The 14,452-nt window shown below is 48.9% G+C and overlaps 1 protein-coding gene across 3 annotated transcripts in view; it reads right to left on the bottom strand.

Moving 5' to 3' along the window:
• Window positions 1-14,452, bottom strand: part of EFL1 (elongation factor like GTPase 1) — a 235,451-nt gene that overhangs the window by 45,289 nt on the left and 175,710 nt on the right. For all 3 annotated transcript variants that reach the window (XM_029065776.2, XM_029065778.2, XM_029065777.2), the window contains exon 18: window positions 4,180-5,168. In XM_029065776.2, the coding sequence (XP_028921609.1) occupies window positions 4,180-5,168 (989 nt within the window). The remainder of the gene's footprint in view (window positions 1-4,179; window positions 5,169-14,452) is intronic.

The raw sequence follows: 14,452 nt of genomic DNA, 5'->3' as shown, positions 1-14,452 counted from the left end.
ACTCATATGAAATAGGGAAAGAGTCCTGCTGCCTGAAGCGTCCAAGGCATCTGCTAGTGTTCCCAGTACACACAGCCAAATGTGAAATCTCTGGGATTCTTCCTGCTCAGGGGACACTGTTTTGTCTTCAGCGTGGCTTAGTAGAAAGTATGGGGGACTGGAAGTCACAGGACCTGGATTCTGATCTTCAAAATAGCCAGTATCGGACCTTGGGTGATTCCCTTAACTCCAACAAGCCACAGTTTCCTCATCAGCAAATGGGGATAAAATGCTCGTCCTCCTCCCCCTTAGACTTTGGGTCCCATGTGGGAGAGGGAGTGTGTCTGATCCAATTATCTTGCATTTACCATTGCACTCTGTAAAGCACTGGCACTTAAGTACTTAATAAATACCTCAGTTTTTAGTCTTATTGAGGAGGGAGGGCAGATTTGAGCCCAGCACACGGGTGTCCTTTCCCAAATGTCCATTAAAGTCACATCTCTAGAGAGACCATCCCCACCCTCCCTCTCCAAGGTTCCACTCCTTCCTTTTATCTCTCACATTCAGTCCATCACTAAATCCTCTTCCTCCCCAGCAACTCCTGGATCGGTTGCTTCCACTCTAACCAACCACAACTCTGGTCCTGGCATGCCTTCCCCTTCCTGGGTCTCTAGCCCAGGCTGCTGCTGTCCAGATAATTTTTAATGAGCTACTGGGGTTCACCTGCAGGGCAAACTGGCACATCTCTTTCATGGTGGCGATCAGCTGGCCGGAGAATGAGCCGTAGCAGTCCATCACCAGCCCTTCGTTTGGCTAACTCCCTTCCATGCCTCAGAAACCCTCAGTGGCCACCCACTGCCCCTCACATCAAGGGGAAACTCCTTGCCACTGGCTCACAGGCACTCCGACTGGGGTGCTCCATCTTACGGAACAGCTGTCTTTACGTGCTCGTCCCCAGTTTGCCCTCCTAAGACCATTGAACTGTACCTCACTCTCAACTCTCCTGCCTCTGACCCCTCCACCTGGCACTCCCTCCCTTCCTCAAATCCGTCAGACCACAGCTCTCCCTGCCTTCAAAGTACCTCCTGGAATCCCACCTTCTCTAGTCTTCCCTGATTAACTCTCCTCATCCCAAGTCATGACACACCTATCAGACACCTTGAGTTTTATCACGTCTATCCTCAACAGTTATAAATTTATTGATTATTTAGTTTGGTGGCTTATATTAATCTATGTACTCCTTTAATTGTGTTTTCCTTCTTCCAAATTCTCGCAATTGCCAGTTATAATAATAATATAATAATAATAATAATAATAATGTTGGGATTTGTTAAGCGCTTACTATGTGCAGAGCACTGTTCTAAGTGCTGGGGTAGACACAGAGGAATCAGGTTGTCCCACGTGGGGCTCACAGTCTTCATCCCCATTTTACAGATGAGGGAACTGAGGCACCGAGAAGTGTCACTAGTGACTTTCCCACAGTCACACAGCTGACAAGTGGCAGAGCTGGGATTCAAACTCATGATCTCTGACTCCAAAGCCTGGGCTCTTTCCACTGAGCCACGCTGCTTCTCCTTGTTCTCATTATGTCCTTCCTCCTTGTTCTCGTTATTTCTCGATAATTTATTTCTCTCTCTTTCATTTATATGGTAAGTTTCCTGAGGGCAGTGTACTGGTGGAGTAGTTCTCTTGTGGCATTTGTTAAGTACTTATCATGTGCCAAGCAAACACTGTTCCAAGCCCTGAAGGGAGATTCGAGATAATCGGGTCGGACACAGCCCCTGTCCCACATGGGACTAACAGCCTAAAAGAGAAGGGAGAGCAGGCATTTTATCCCCATTTTACAGAGGTAACTGAGGCACAGAGAGCAGGCGAGAGCACCATGAGCAAGTTACTCAGTCATACAGTAGACAAGTGGTAGAAGTGGGATGAGAACCAGGCATGTGTTCTTTCCACTTGGCCACATTGCACATCCTTTGGTTCTCTGCATTCTCCCAAACGTTTAGTACAGTGATCAGTGCAAGTGAGTTTCTAGGACAGTGAGTTACACTGCGCTAGGCAGCCAATAAATCTCACTGAATTCATGACCGGTCTGAAGTGAGGGAGCCCCAGAGCCGCTACCGTCATTGCTCCAAGCTTCGGCTTTTTTCCTGGAAACCTGCCAGGTGGCAGTGAATGCGTTTACCAGGAGCCAAAAATGATGCTGCTGATATGGAGTCGTTCCTCTCAGCCGGACACAAAGAACTTCCTGTTACTCTGGGCTACTGAGCCCAACAGGATAAGGCTCCCGCTACTGGGCTGACCAGGACCTCTCCGGGTCAACGGGCCACAAGGTGGCCTGCCGAGCCCAGCTCTGCTGGACCACTGCCTCCTCTCATCTTCCTGGAGCTGCGGGGACCTTGTTCGGCAAGGAAATTACTAGAGACTAGCCCGTTCTTGGGTGGAGGCTGCCTCTGGGGGGAGGTGATCCCTCACCAATCTCCCCTCCGCTTCTCCAGGCCAAGCCAGTGACAGCAATGGCCACCAGAAATGGTGGCTAATGCCCTGAGAAAGTCAGTTGGAGAGGAATCTATCGTCAACCTCCCCAACCCCGATTCAATCGTTCCAGGGAGAGGATGGCTGAGGAGAGAGAGGAGTGGGAGTGCCTTGTTGGGGAGCCAAGGGAGTAGACAGCTGGAGACTCAGAGAAGAGATGGAGAGGGCAGAGATAGAGAAGAGGCTCAGAGAGGACAGAGGCTCAGAGAGGTTCAGGCCGGAGGCCCAGCTGCCCTGGCTGGGGGAATAGGGAATGGCCACCCCAGGTCCAGAGAAGTACGGGAGGAGTGGTCCCGGACCACGGGGTCGGAGAGAGTAGAGCTCGCATCTCCTCCTGCCTCCTGGACGTCTCCACCTGGATGTCGGCCCGCCACCTAAAACTCAACATGAGCAAGACTGAGCTCCTCATCTTCCCTCCCAAGCCACCTAAAACTCAACATGAGCAAGACTGAGCTCCTCATCTTCCCTCCCAAGCCCGGTCCGCTCCCAGACTTCTCCATCACCGTGGATGGCACGACCATCCTTCCTGTCCCGCAGGCCCGCAATCTCGGTGTCATCCTTGACTCGTCCCTCTCGTTCACCCCACACATCCTATCCGTTACCAAGACCTGCCGGTTTCACCTCTACAATATCGCCAAGATCCGCCCTTTCCTCTCCACCCAAACGGCTACCTTACTATTACGGGCTCTCGTTATATCCCGGCTAGACTACTGTGTCAGCCTTCTCTCTGACCTCCCTTCCTCCTCTCTCGCCCCGCTCCGGTCTATTCTTCACTCCGCTGCCCGGCTCATCTTCCTGCAGAAACGATCTGGGCATGTCACTCCCCTTCTTAAACAACTCCAGTGGTTGCCTATCGACCTCCGCTCCAAACAAAAACTCCTCACTCTAGGCTTCAAGGCTCTCCATCACCTTGCCCCTTCCTACCTCTCCTCCCTTCTCTCTTTCTACCGCCCACCCCGCACGCTCCGCTCCTCTGCCGCCCACCTCCTCGCCGTCCCTCGGTCTCGCCTATCCCGCCGTCGACCCCTGGGTCACGTCCTCCCGCGGTCCTGGAATGCCCTCCCTCCTCACCTCCGCCAAACTGATTCTCTTTCCCTCTTCAAAACCTTACTTAAAACTCACCTCCTCCAAGAGGCGTTCCCAGACTGAGCTCCTCTTCTCCCTCTACTCCCTCTGCCATCCCCCCTTTACCTCTCCGCAGCTAAAGCCTCATTTTCCCCTTTTCCCTCTGCTCCTCCACCTCTCCCTTCCCATCCCCACAGCACTGTACCCGTCCGCTCAACTGTATATATTTTCGTTACCCTATTTATCTTGTTAATGAATTGTACATCGCCTTGATTCTATTTAGTTGCCATTGTTTTTACGAGATGTTCTTCCCCTTGACGCTGTTTAGTGCCATTGTTCTTGTCTGTCCGTCTCCCCCGATTAGACTGTAAGCCCGTCAAACGGCAGGGACTGTCTCTATCTGTTGCCGACTTGTTCATCCCAAGCGCTTAGTACAGTGCTCTGCACATAGTAAGCGCTCAATAAATACTATTGAATGAATGAATGAAAGTAGAGGGAGAGCACCGCCCCATGGACAGCTCCTGCCCGGCAGCCCAAGCTAAACCTGGACGGGAGAGGCCTGGAGATTTCCCGAGTGGTTCCGACCGCCTCCTTCCTTACCCAGGACTTCCCCCGTGGCCATGATGTCGCACGTGTACATCGCTGCCATGAGCCGCTGGGGCTTCGCCTGCAGGGCAAACCGGCATGCCTCTTTCATGGTGGCGATCAGCTGGCCAGAGAAGGGGCCATAGCAGTCCACAGCAGGCCCTTCAGCCCTCCGCTGGCCATCCCGCTCCGAGGGCCCCGGGCAACCGTCAAGGCATTCTCCGCCAGAGGGGTTGGGGTCGCTGCCCCCGGGGCCTGCCGCTCCCTCTCCGGCCCCTTCGACCTCCGCCCGATCCGCATCGCCCGGGGCTTTGTGTCCCCGGGCCTGGCTCAGATCCCACTTCTCCAGGAAAAAGCAGACACCCATGAGAGGCTCCTCGCACATGGGGCCCGAGAGGGTGGCCAGCTGGAAGCCACTCACGACGCTATTGGCCAAATCGCGGTGGGTGCTCGCTTCCTTGGCGGCTTGGCCCACCAGGCATTGCCACACGGATCTCTTGCACCCGTCCACCTCCCACTTGTTCACTAGGATGTTCGGCCCACACTTCCGGGGGCCGAACGACCAGATCCGGTCCACGGTGTTCCGCCACTTCCGCCCCGGCAGGTTTTGCTCCAGCTGGTGCTTGAGCTCCTGGATCCGGTCCCGGGTCTTCGGGTCAAGGGGCCGGGCGCCCGTGCCCTCGTTCAGGGAGGAGTTGAGCTGCTCCATGGAGCGCATCAGGTCCCCGTGTTCCTCCAGGAGCCAGGTGACTTCCTCGGGGAGAGGGACGGCCCGGACACTCAGGGTGGCCAGCTTGTTTGGGGTGGTGATAGTAATCAGCCCGTCGGGGTCCACCTGGACCCCTTCGGGAGTTTTGCTTTGGTCTTCTCGGGCCTGGTGGATGACGGCTACTTTCTGCTGCTTGCCGATCTCTTCGTTCACCATGTCCACTCTGGGGGGCCTTGTGATGGTCTCGCGGAACGGGATGATCGGCTCGGAGACGCTGATTTGAATCTTGGCGAACCTGGAAGCACATTCAAGAGAGACGACTGTGAGACAGTCATGTGGCAGAGAGGCAAAGCAGTGGAAATTTGGGCATGGCTTCCATCAGCTTTGGGGGGGGTGGCCAGTCTGCCGGGCAGGCTACCCTCTTGCTCCCCACTTTAGTGTGGGAAAAGATGAGGAATGGCGAGGCAGATCCCGGAAAGAGGTTCTGCTTCTGAATCGGGCGTAAAGGTGTGGTCCTTTTCCAGCTGGGTAATGGCACCCTACCCTCCCACATCAGGGCCCCTTGATTTCAATTTCCCAGTTTTGCCGCTGGCTCTTCCCCTGACTTTGACCTTCCAAATGCCAGGAACTGAGGCCAGACCACTAACACATCTGAATGTTTTACAGAAATTTCAGGTACAACAAACCCATGCCCTCTAAGAGATTTCCATCTACATTAGAGTATCCCAGATCAATCAATCAGCCCATGGTTTTTATTGAGCCCTTACTGTGTGCAGAGCACTGTACTAAAAGTATGGTTGAGTAAAGTAGAGTAAGAGAAGATGAAAAGGTCACTGCCCTCAAGGAGGTGAAAAACTAGCAGGAGAGCAAGAAACTAAAATATATTAGCCGCTGGGAAAGCAGCGGAGTATAAAGAGAGGGACAAAAATGTTGTGAAGGTGGGAAGAGTATTAAAATGCTTAGGGGGGGTTTAACTTGAGTATAGCATAAGTGATGCAGAAAGGAGGGAGAAGAGGGTGGGAAATGAGAGGCTAGTCAAGAAAGGATTCCTGGAGGAGATGAAATTTTCAATCAACCTATCAATCCATCATATTTACTGATCAGCTTTTGTGTGCAGAGCCCTATAGTAAGCCCCTGGGAGAGTAAATGGGTAGGTCTTTAAAGAAGGGAGTGCCAAGTCTGTTGGATATGAAGTGGGAGGGAGTTCCAGGTAAGACAGGGTAGGTGAGTAAGAGGGTTGATGGAGAAAGAAAGAGAGAAATGAAATAGAGATATTCACAGTAGGTTGATGTTCCAGGAGCACAATTGTGGACTTGGTTGGAGTGGGAGAGGAGCCAAGACAGGTACAGATCTTTAAATTATATATTATAAACTATTTATTCATATTAATAACATCTGTCTCTCCCTCTAGATTGAAAGCTCACTATGGGCAGGGAAAGGGTCTGCCAATTCTGTGGTACTGTACTCTCCCAAGTGCTTAGTACAGTGCTCTGCACATAGTAAGTGCTCAAATTGATTGTTCGATTAATAGTGGGGAGCTTATTGAGGGCCTCACATCTGATAGGGAGGAGTTTCTGTTTGATTAGGAAATGGATGGACAGGCATTGGAAGTTTAAGGAGACCGGGGAGATGTGCACAGATTTCTTGTTTGGAGCAATAATCTGGGGCGGCAAAGTGAAACATGAACTGGACAGGGAAGTGGTTGGAGATGGAGAAGTCAGCGAGGAGACTGATGAAGTAGTCAAGGTAGGATATGGAAAGTGCTTGGATCAGAGGTGTAGCTGTTGGGATGGAGAGGAAGAGGTGGATTCTAGAGATGCTGTTAAGATAGAACAGACAGGATTCAGTGACTGACTGAATACGCAGGAGCGAGAGGAGTTGACGATGACAGCAGGAGGAACAGCAGGAAGAAAAGGAGCAAGAGGAGGAGGACAAGGAGGAGGAGCAAATGGGAGGGAAGGAAAGGGAAGAGTCAATATACTGCAACCAAGATGGAGAGAGTAATTTCCACTGCATTCCAGGCTGCAGGAATAATTTTGCTTTTTAAAGTTGGCCACAGAGGGAGTCTTGGGATTTGTACCCTAAAGAAGGAGGGCAGGGGAGGGAATGAGGAAAAAAAGGGAATTTAGTATCCTTGGGTTTTGCTGTTAATCATTTAATCCCTGCTACTTCCCACTTTTCCAAGGGGCTGTGCTTCTCTTCCTCTCAGAGCAGGTCATCTAGGGAGGACACAGCCTCTAGAACTGGGTATAGGGACTTCTTTCAGAAAGGGTTGGTAGACAGAGAATTCCTTTTAGGCAAGAAAAGGCAAGAAAGGAAAACATTCCCTTTTTTATTTGAGGAGCCTGGGTTTCTGACAGGGTTTTTACCAATAATAATGATAATAATAATAGCATTTGTTTACTATATGCCAGGCATTGTATTAAGCACTGGGGTGGATACAAGCAAGTAGGGTTGGACACAGTCCCTGTCCCACGTGGAGCTCACTGTCTCAATCCCCATTTACAGATGAGGTAACTGGGCCCCAGAGAAGTGCAGTGACTTGCTCAAGGTCACGCAGCAGACAACTGGTAGAGGGAGATTAGAACCCATGACCATCTGACTCCCAGGCCCGTGTTCTATCCACTACACCATGCTAAAATAATTCTAAAATAATTATGGTGTGTGTTTAGCACTTATTATGTGCCACTAGGCCATGCTGCTTCCTTTTTAGAATCCTGCTGTAACCCTTCGATGAAAATACCATCCACAAATGCTTTAAAGAACTAGCAGGCACATGCTCTTCTACTTTTCACTATTTTCTTAACCTCTAAGGCTTCCCAAGTCCATCTCCCTATGCTACATGCAGAAATTCATGGGGAGAACGAAATGAAGACCTTAAGGAAGTGAGAGATTTTCACATTCTTGTATTGGGCATCATAACAGCCATGCCGGGCTCCAATCAACCAATCAAAGGTATTTACTGAGCACGCCTTGAATGCAGAGCGCTGTACTAAGCACTTGGGAAAGTACAATACAGAGTTGAGAGACATATTCGTTGCCCACAAGCGGGGGAAAGCTCGGTCTGGTGGATAGAGCCCAGGTCCGGTCAGAAGGACCTGGGTTCTAATCCAGGTTCCACTACTTGTCTGCTGGGAGATCTTGGGCAAATCACATAACTTCTCTGTGCCTCAGTTACCTCATTTATAAAATGGGGATTTTTGTTTTTCAATGGTATTTGTTAAACACTTATTATGTGCCAGGTACTGTTCTAAATGCTGGGGTAGATACAGGGTAATCAGGTTGGACACAATCTGTGTCCCACGAGGGGTTCACAGTCTTAATCCCCATTTTACAGATGAGGTAACTGCGAGCCAGAGAAATTAAGTGACTTGCCCAAGGACACACAGAGCTGGGATTAGAATCCAGGTTCTTCTGACTACCAGGCCACTGCTCTAACCACTAGACCACGCTGCTGAAGACTGCAAGCCCCATGTGGGACAAGGACTGTGTCCAGCCTGATTAACTTGGATCGAACCAGGTGCTTTAGTACAGTGGTGGAACAATGTAAGTCCTTAACAAATACCATAAAAAAGGGATCTCACAGTCTAGAACGGGTTAATACCAGTGAAAATGAGTTTGGTGGTAGCTAGCTTCAAGGTTGGCTCGAGGCTGGTTCAGGAGGTTTGTAATCTACCATTCCTTCAACCAGAGACTCAGCAATTTTTGTGTTTATGTATGAATATATGTGTATACACACATATCAAATTCTTTTCAATATATGTCTACCATGACTTAGCAATATGCCACTGGTTTAGAGTCAAAGGGACAGGGAGGTTCAGTATGTGCATCTCCAATCCTTCCAGATCACGCAAACGCTTTATGTAAACTGAAAAAAACAGCCTTTTAATGATGGTATGTTAAGCTCTTACTAATGTGCCAAGCACAGTGTTCTAGATACAAGTGAATCACCTGGAACCCAGTCCTTGTCCCACAAGGGGCTCACAGTCTGAGGGAGGACAGGGATCTAACCGCATTTTACAGAAGGGGAAACTGAGGCACAGTGAAATGACTTGCCCAGGGACAAACAGCAGGCAATTGGCAGACTAGGATTAGAACTCAGGTCGTCTGACTGCACACTGCTTCTCTTGCCATCGAGAACTGAAAGGAATCCCTTAGTTACTGTGAGCAGAGTGGCGCTCTCATTTGAAAAAGCTAACGAGGCTCGGTTCAATTCAGAATTTCCTCAAGGTGCATGTGAAAGTCATACTGGATCTCTTCAGCAAAAATAGTCTTGTAGCCCTTTTCATCTTCACCAGAGGCTCACTGCCTTGACTCTCTGAATAAACTGATTTCTCTCTCGAGTGACTGTCCCAATCAATCAGTGGTATCTATAGAGCAGTTACTATTTGCAGAGCACTGTTCTAAGCACTTGGGAGAGTACAACATAACAGGGTTGATAGATACATTCCTTGCTTTCAAGGAGCTCACAGTCTACACAAGTGTTCCGTTTTGAACCATCACTTCTGTAGCCCAGCGAATGCTGCATCTCTCTGGAAGGGTGGTTTTCAGTAGTAGTAGCTGCAATAGTATTTACTAAGCATTTAGTAAATGCAAGACACTGTAAGAGGTACTGGGAAAAATGAAGGTGATAATAGTAATAATAATTGTAGTATTTGTTAAATGCCTATTATGTGGCAAACACTGTACTAACTGCTGGGGTAGATACAAGAAACTCAGGTCCCAAATGGGGTTCACAGTCTAAGAAGGAGGAAAAACAGAATCCCCATTTTGCAGATAAGGGAACTGAGCCACAGAAATAAAGTGACTTGTGCCGAAAAGAGGCAGAGCCTCCTGACCCCCAGGCCCAGGGTCTTTCCACTAGGCCACCTTGCTAAAATATATGGTGAGGTCTGCTCACATGTATAAAGCTTTTGGACTCCTTTATCCTGAGGGGGCAAACGTTTTGAGGGAGCAGCGACAGAAAAAAGTCTGATGGGTTCATACTGCTGATGGAGGGAGGGAGCGAGGGAGGGAGGGAGGAAGAAGGGGTAGGTAGCCCTCTCCTCAGCCCCTCTTCCTGTTCTCTTTCTAGATCACAGTCAACAAGTGGAAGCAGCGTGGTGCAGTGGAAAGAGCAAGGGCTTTGGAGTCAGGGCTCATGAGTTCGAATCCCAGCTCTGCCACTTGTCAGCTGTGTGACTGTGGGCAAGTCACTTAACTTCTCTGTGCCTCAGTTCCCTCATCTGTAAAATGGGGATTAAGACTGTGAGCCCCACGTGGGACAGCCTGATTCCCCTGTGTTTACCCCAGCGCTTAGAACAGTGCTCTGCACATAGTAAGCGCTTAACAAATACCAACATTATTATTATTATTATTAAGTCTGCAGAGCAACCCAGAAAGCCAGCAACCAAAGCTGTGTGTGAGGTCTGGGGTCTCCAGAACACCAAGGACCAAGTGCTGTTGCTCCTACCCCAAGGGGGAGAGCAGATCACTGGCAGAAGTCCTGGTTGCACCCTGGACTCATCTGCCTTGGGAAAAATCAAAGGTGGAAGAGGGAAGACGCAGAGAAGTGCCCTGTGCGGATCATAGCTGGGAAAGAGGAGAGACATGATGCAGTGATGGGATCGGATCTGAAGAGGCCATCTGCGGAGATGGGGATGGTCCTGAGAGCAGATCGGCCAGCCGGACTGGGCAGCAATCAACCATTGGGAATCTTGGAGCACTTCTTGTGGGCAGAGCACTGTATTTAGCAGTCGAGAGAGTACAACAGCAACAATACAACAAGCACTCCATCGGCTTTAAAGCACTCAATCACCTTGCTTCCTTCTACCTCACCTCACTACTCTCCTACTACAATCAGGCTGAACACTTCATTTCTCTAATGCCAACCTACCCAGTGAACCTCGATCTCGTCTATCTTGCCGCCGACCGCTCGCTCACATCCTGCTTCTGGCCTGGAACATTCTCTCTCTTCCTATCTGGCAATCACTCTCCCACCCTTCAAAGCCTTACTGAAGGCACGTCTCCTCCAAGAGGTCTTCCCTGACTAAGCCCTCATTTCCTCTTCTCATATTTCATTCGGCATCGCTCTCACTTGCTCCTCCTATTCACCCCCTACCCTCCGCCCCACAGAAACTTATGTACTTATCCATAATTTATTCATTTATATTACTAGCTGTCTCCCCCTCTAGCCAGTGAGCTTACTGTGGGCATAGAATGTGACTGTTATATTGCTATACTGCACTCTCACAAGTGCTTAGTCCAGTGCTCTGCACACGTAAGTGTTCAATAAATACCACTGACGGACTGATAACCGACTGCAGCAGGACACTAACAGCCTCTGCCTGGCAGGTGCTGTTCCAAATGCAAACGGATTCACTTGGATTTCTCTGCTACCCCAGACAGACGCAGGTCAGAATACTTGCAAGGAAAAATTACATAGTGCTGACTACTGAATCCTATTCATGCAGCTCCTTCAAGTTTGAATGTGCTCAAGAAGCTCAAAGTGGATTTTATAATTTGGGCTTCTACACAGAATCACATGGAGAGTCTTGGGCGGGGGGTGAGGGGTGGGGGGAGGCGTTTCTCTCAACCCTGGCTCTGTAGCGAGATATCTGAAGGACTAAGGACCCCAAATCCATCCGTGTTCCTCCAGATGCGAAGCAATTTGAAAGTGTTTTAGTTTTTGAAGTCCCACAGAACCCAAGTTGACAGCAGAATCACTTGGGCTGTAAAAAGAGGCGGTACTGGAGCTCTGTAGAGGACGAAGGGGAAATCAAAGGTCACCGAGGCACAGCTAAATGGGAGGAATGAGAATGCGGGTTTTGGAGAGCGGTATTAATTGCTCTAAGTTTGCAGATAAAGAGCAACGAGGGAAGGTGTGCGATTGATTTCTCCATAAATGAAGTACTGACATCTCCCTCAGAGGGTTATTAGGGTGGGCAGGACTGGAGCTGGCCTTCTGAGTTCAGCGGGGGTCAGAAATGGGTCTGTGTTTTAAATAAATTGTTCCTATTTCCAGAAGTCCTTAATGACCACCCTTAATGACGAGGACCAATGCATCGAGCATGAAAATGAGCTTATAAATATGGCTCGGTGGGGCTAAAGAGTAACTCTTCATCCCTGAATTTGAGGTCCTTCAGACTCAGAACCCCCTGCAGCCTAACTGAAGGGGTTGTTATGAATGCAGAGTGTGTGTGCTTTTTTATGACTTGCTTTCATGAGGGGAAATCATGGTTGGTGGAAAGAGAGCAGGTCTGGGAGTAAGAGGATCTGGGTCTAATCCAAACGCCAGTCTTTGTCTGCTGTATGACCTTGGACAAGTCACTTAACCTCTCTGGCCTCAGTTATCTCTCTTGTAAAATGGGGGTTATTACCGTGAATGCCGTGTACTTTCCAAGCGCTTAGTAGAGTGCACTGCACACAGTAAGCACTTAATTAATACGATGGATTGATTGAATGTGGGACAGGGACTGTATCTAACCTGATTATCTTGTATCTACCTCAGTGCTTAATACAGTGCCCAGAACATAAGCGCTTAACAAATGCCATAATAAAGGTATTTAAATAGAAACCAATGGAAGCAATGGAAAAAAATACACTGGCTGTTCAAAAACTTCACCTGTGTGTTGAGGAGTAAGGGAGTCACTCTTTCTTTTCATTTATTTGTCTGCCTAGAGGAAGGACTTGTATAGAAAGAGGGTGAGAGGGTAAGGGTGAGAGAGAGAGAGAGGGAGGGAGGGACAGATGGAAAGTGGGGAGAGAGGAAGGCATTATCCTTTGTATCTGAAGATGATGCTACTGACAGGGTGGTCTCCATGTGAGTGAATCTGGCTGAAAAGATCGATGAGGTATCACTGCCCCACTGTGTTACTTATGAGAAAAGTTCCATCTTTCTTGTGCTAGTGGGTTTGCACCACTCCGGGCCAGTTTCCATTTCCTTCTGCCTCCTTCTGCTGCGAATGTCACAAAGCTCTTGCTCAAAGAGATCAACCCATCTCCTGATTTCCGCTGCCCGCCAGCTTTGCTGTTAGCTGTGGTGATTTCCCAGGAGGTCCCTGTGATGCTACATTGGCTGAGACTGGGCTTCACTGAATCTGAAATGCTTTTCCCGCCCTTGAGGGTTGTGCAGACCCCTTCCAGTTTTCCCCTCCAGCCGGTGCTTGCAATCCTGCCTGACCCTTCTTCACACACAGCTCAGCAGGTGTGAGACAGAACGTGTAAGGTCGGGCAGCCCGATTGGCCTTGAGCCCTCTGGGAAGCCCCAGAAACAAAAGCGAATGGATCACAGGGGTGGAAAATCACCAATGAAGGGGAACGAAAGACAGGGAAAGGGAAGGGGTTCGAGGAAGCAAAAGAGGATAAGAAATAATAATTAGAGTACCTGCTAATCAATCAATGGTATTTATCATTATTATCATGGCATTTGTTAACCTCTTACTATTTGCCAAGCACTGTTCTAAGCACTGGGGTAGATATAAAGTAATCAGGTTGCCCCACATGGGGCTCACAGTAATCCCCATTTTACAGATGAGGTAACTGAGGCACAGAGAAGTCAAGTGGCTTGTCCAAGGTCCCACAGCAGACAAATAGTGGAGCCGGGATTAGAACCCATGTTCTCTGTCTCCCAAGCCTGTGTTTTTTCCACTAAGCCATGCTGCTTCTCATTGAGCACCTACTATGTCAAGCATTTGCTATTTGTCAAGCACTGTTCTAAGCGTTGGGGTAGATACAAGATAAGCAGGTTGGACACAGTCCCTGCCCCACATGGGGCTCACTAAGTGGGAGGGAAAGCAGGTATTAAATCCCCATTTTGGAGATGAAACTGAGGCCCGAGAAGAAGTGACTTGCCCAAGGTGACACAGCAAGTAAGTGGCAGAGCTAGGATTAGAATCCAGTTTCCCTGACTTCCAGGCCCTTGCTCTTTCCATTAGGCCAGGCTGGCTTTCTCATCTCTTAGGGAGAAATAAATTTGACAAGGTGATGACCAGAGACAACAAATGCAGGACAGGAGAAGGCCTGGGTTTCTAGTAAATGTTTCATCATCTTTCCACTCAATCGATCAGTGGAATTTATTGCAGACCTACTGGACTAACCACTTGATAAATGCTCCCAAACTGTTTTTAAATACAGGTGTCAAAAGGACATGGGTCTGGAGAACCAAAATAGGATCGACATTATTAGGGTCTGGATCAAAAAGGAAAAAAAAAGATTATTTTTCTACTTTAATCTTTTTATCTCTGCTTGTTGTGTAATTTAGAATTACACAATTATTCAAAGTGGAGGAGAGCTAGGTGGGTCACAACTCAAACTTCGCACTTAGGTGTCGGGGCTCTGTGGCAAGACTTGTCACTATCAGGATTTCTGATGTAAACACCGAAGGAAGAGCTTGATTACTAGACTCCAGAAAAGTTGGATTAAGACAACAGGTAAATCAAAAACTATTTGGAAAGACTATTCCAAGTTCCCCTTGAAGTCAGGGCTAAACAAAGCCATGAACTGAAGTCCTGTTTTTCCGCTTTTGTACTCTCATTCACCGACAGTCTGCATTTTCAATGACTATGTTCTGCCACATGGATTTTTCTGCTCCTTTCACAA

This window comes from Ornithorhynchus anatinus, chromosome 5, assembly GCF_004115215.2.
Source record: "Ornithorhynchus anatinus isolate Pmale09 chromosome 5, mOrnAna1.pri.v4, whole genome shotgun sequence".
Taxonomy (NCBI): domain Eukaryota; kingdom Metazoa; phylum Chordata; class Mammalia; order Monotremata; family Ornithorhynchidae; genus Ornithorhynchus; species Ornithorhynchus anatinus.
Note: the sequence above shows the minus strand (reverse complement) of the source record. Positions and strands in the feature narration are given on the sequence as shown.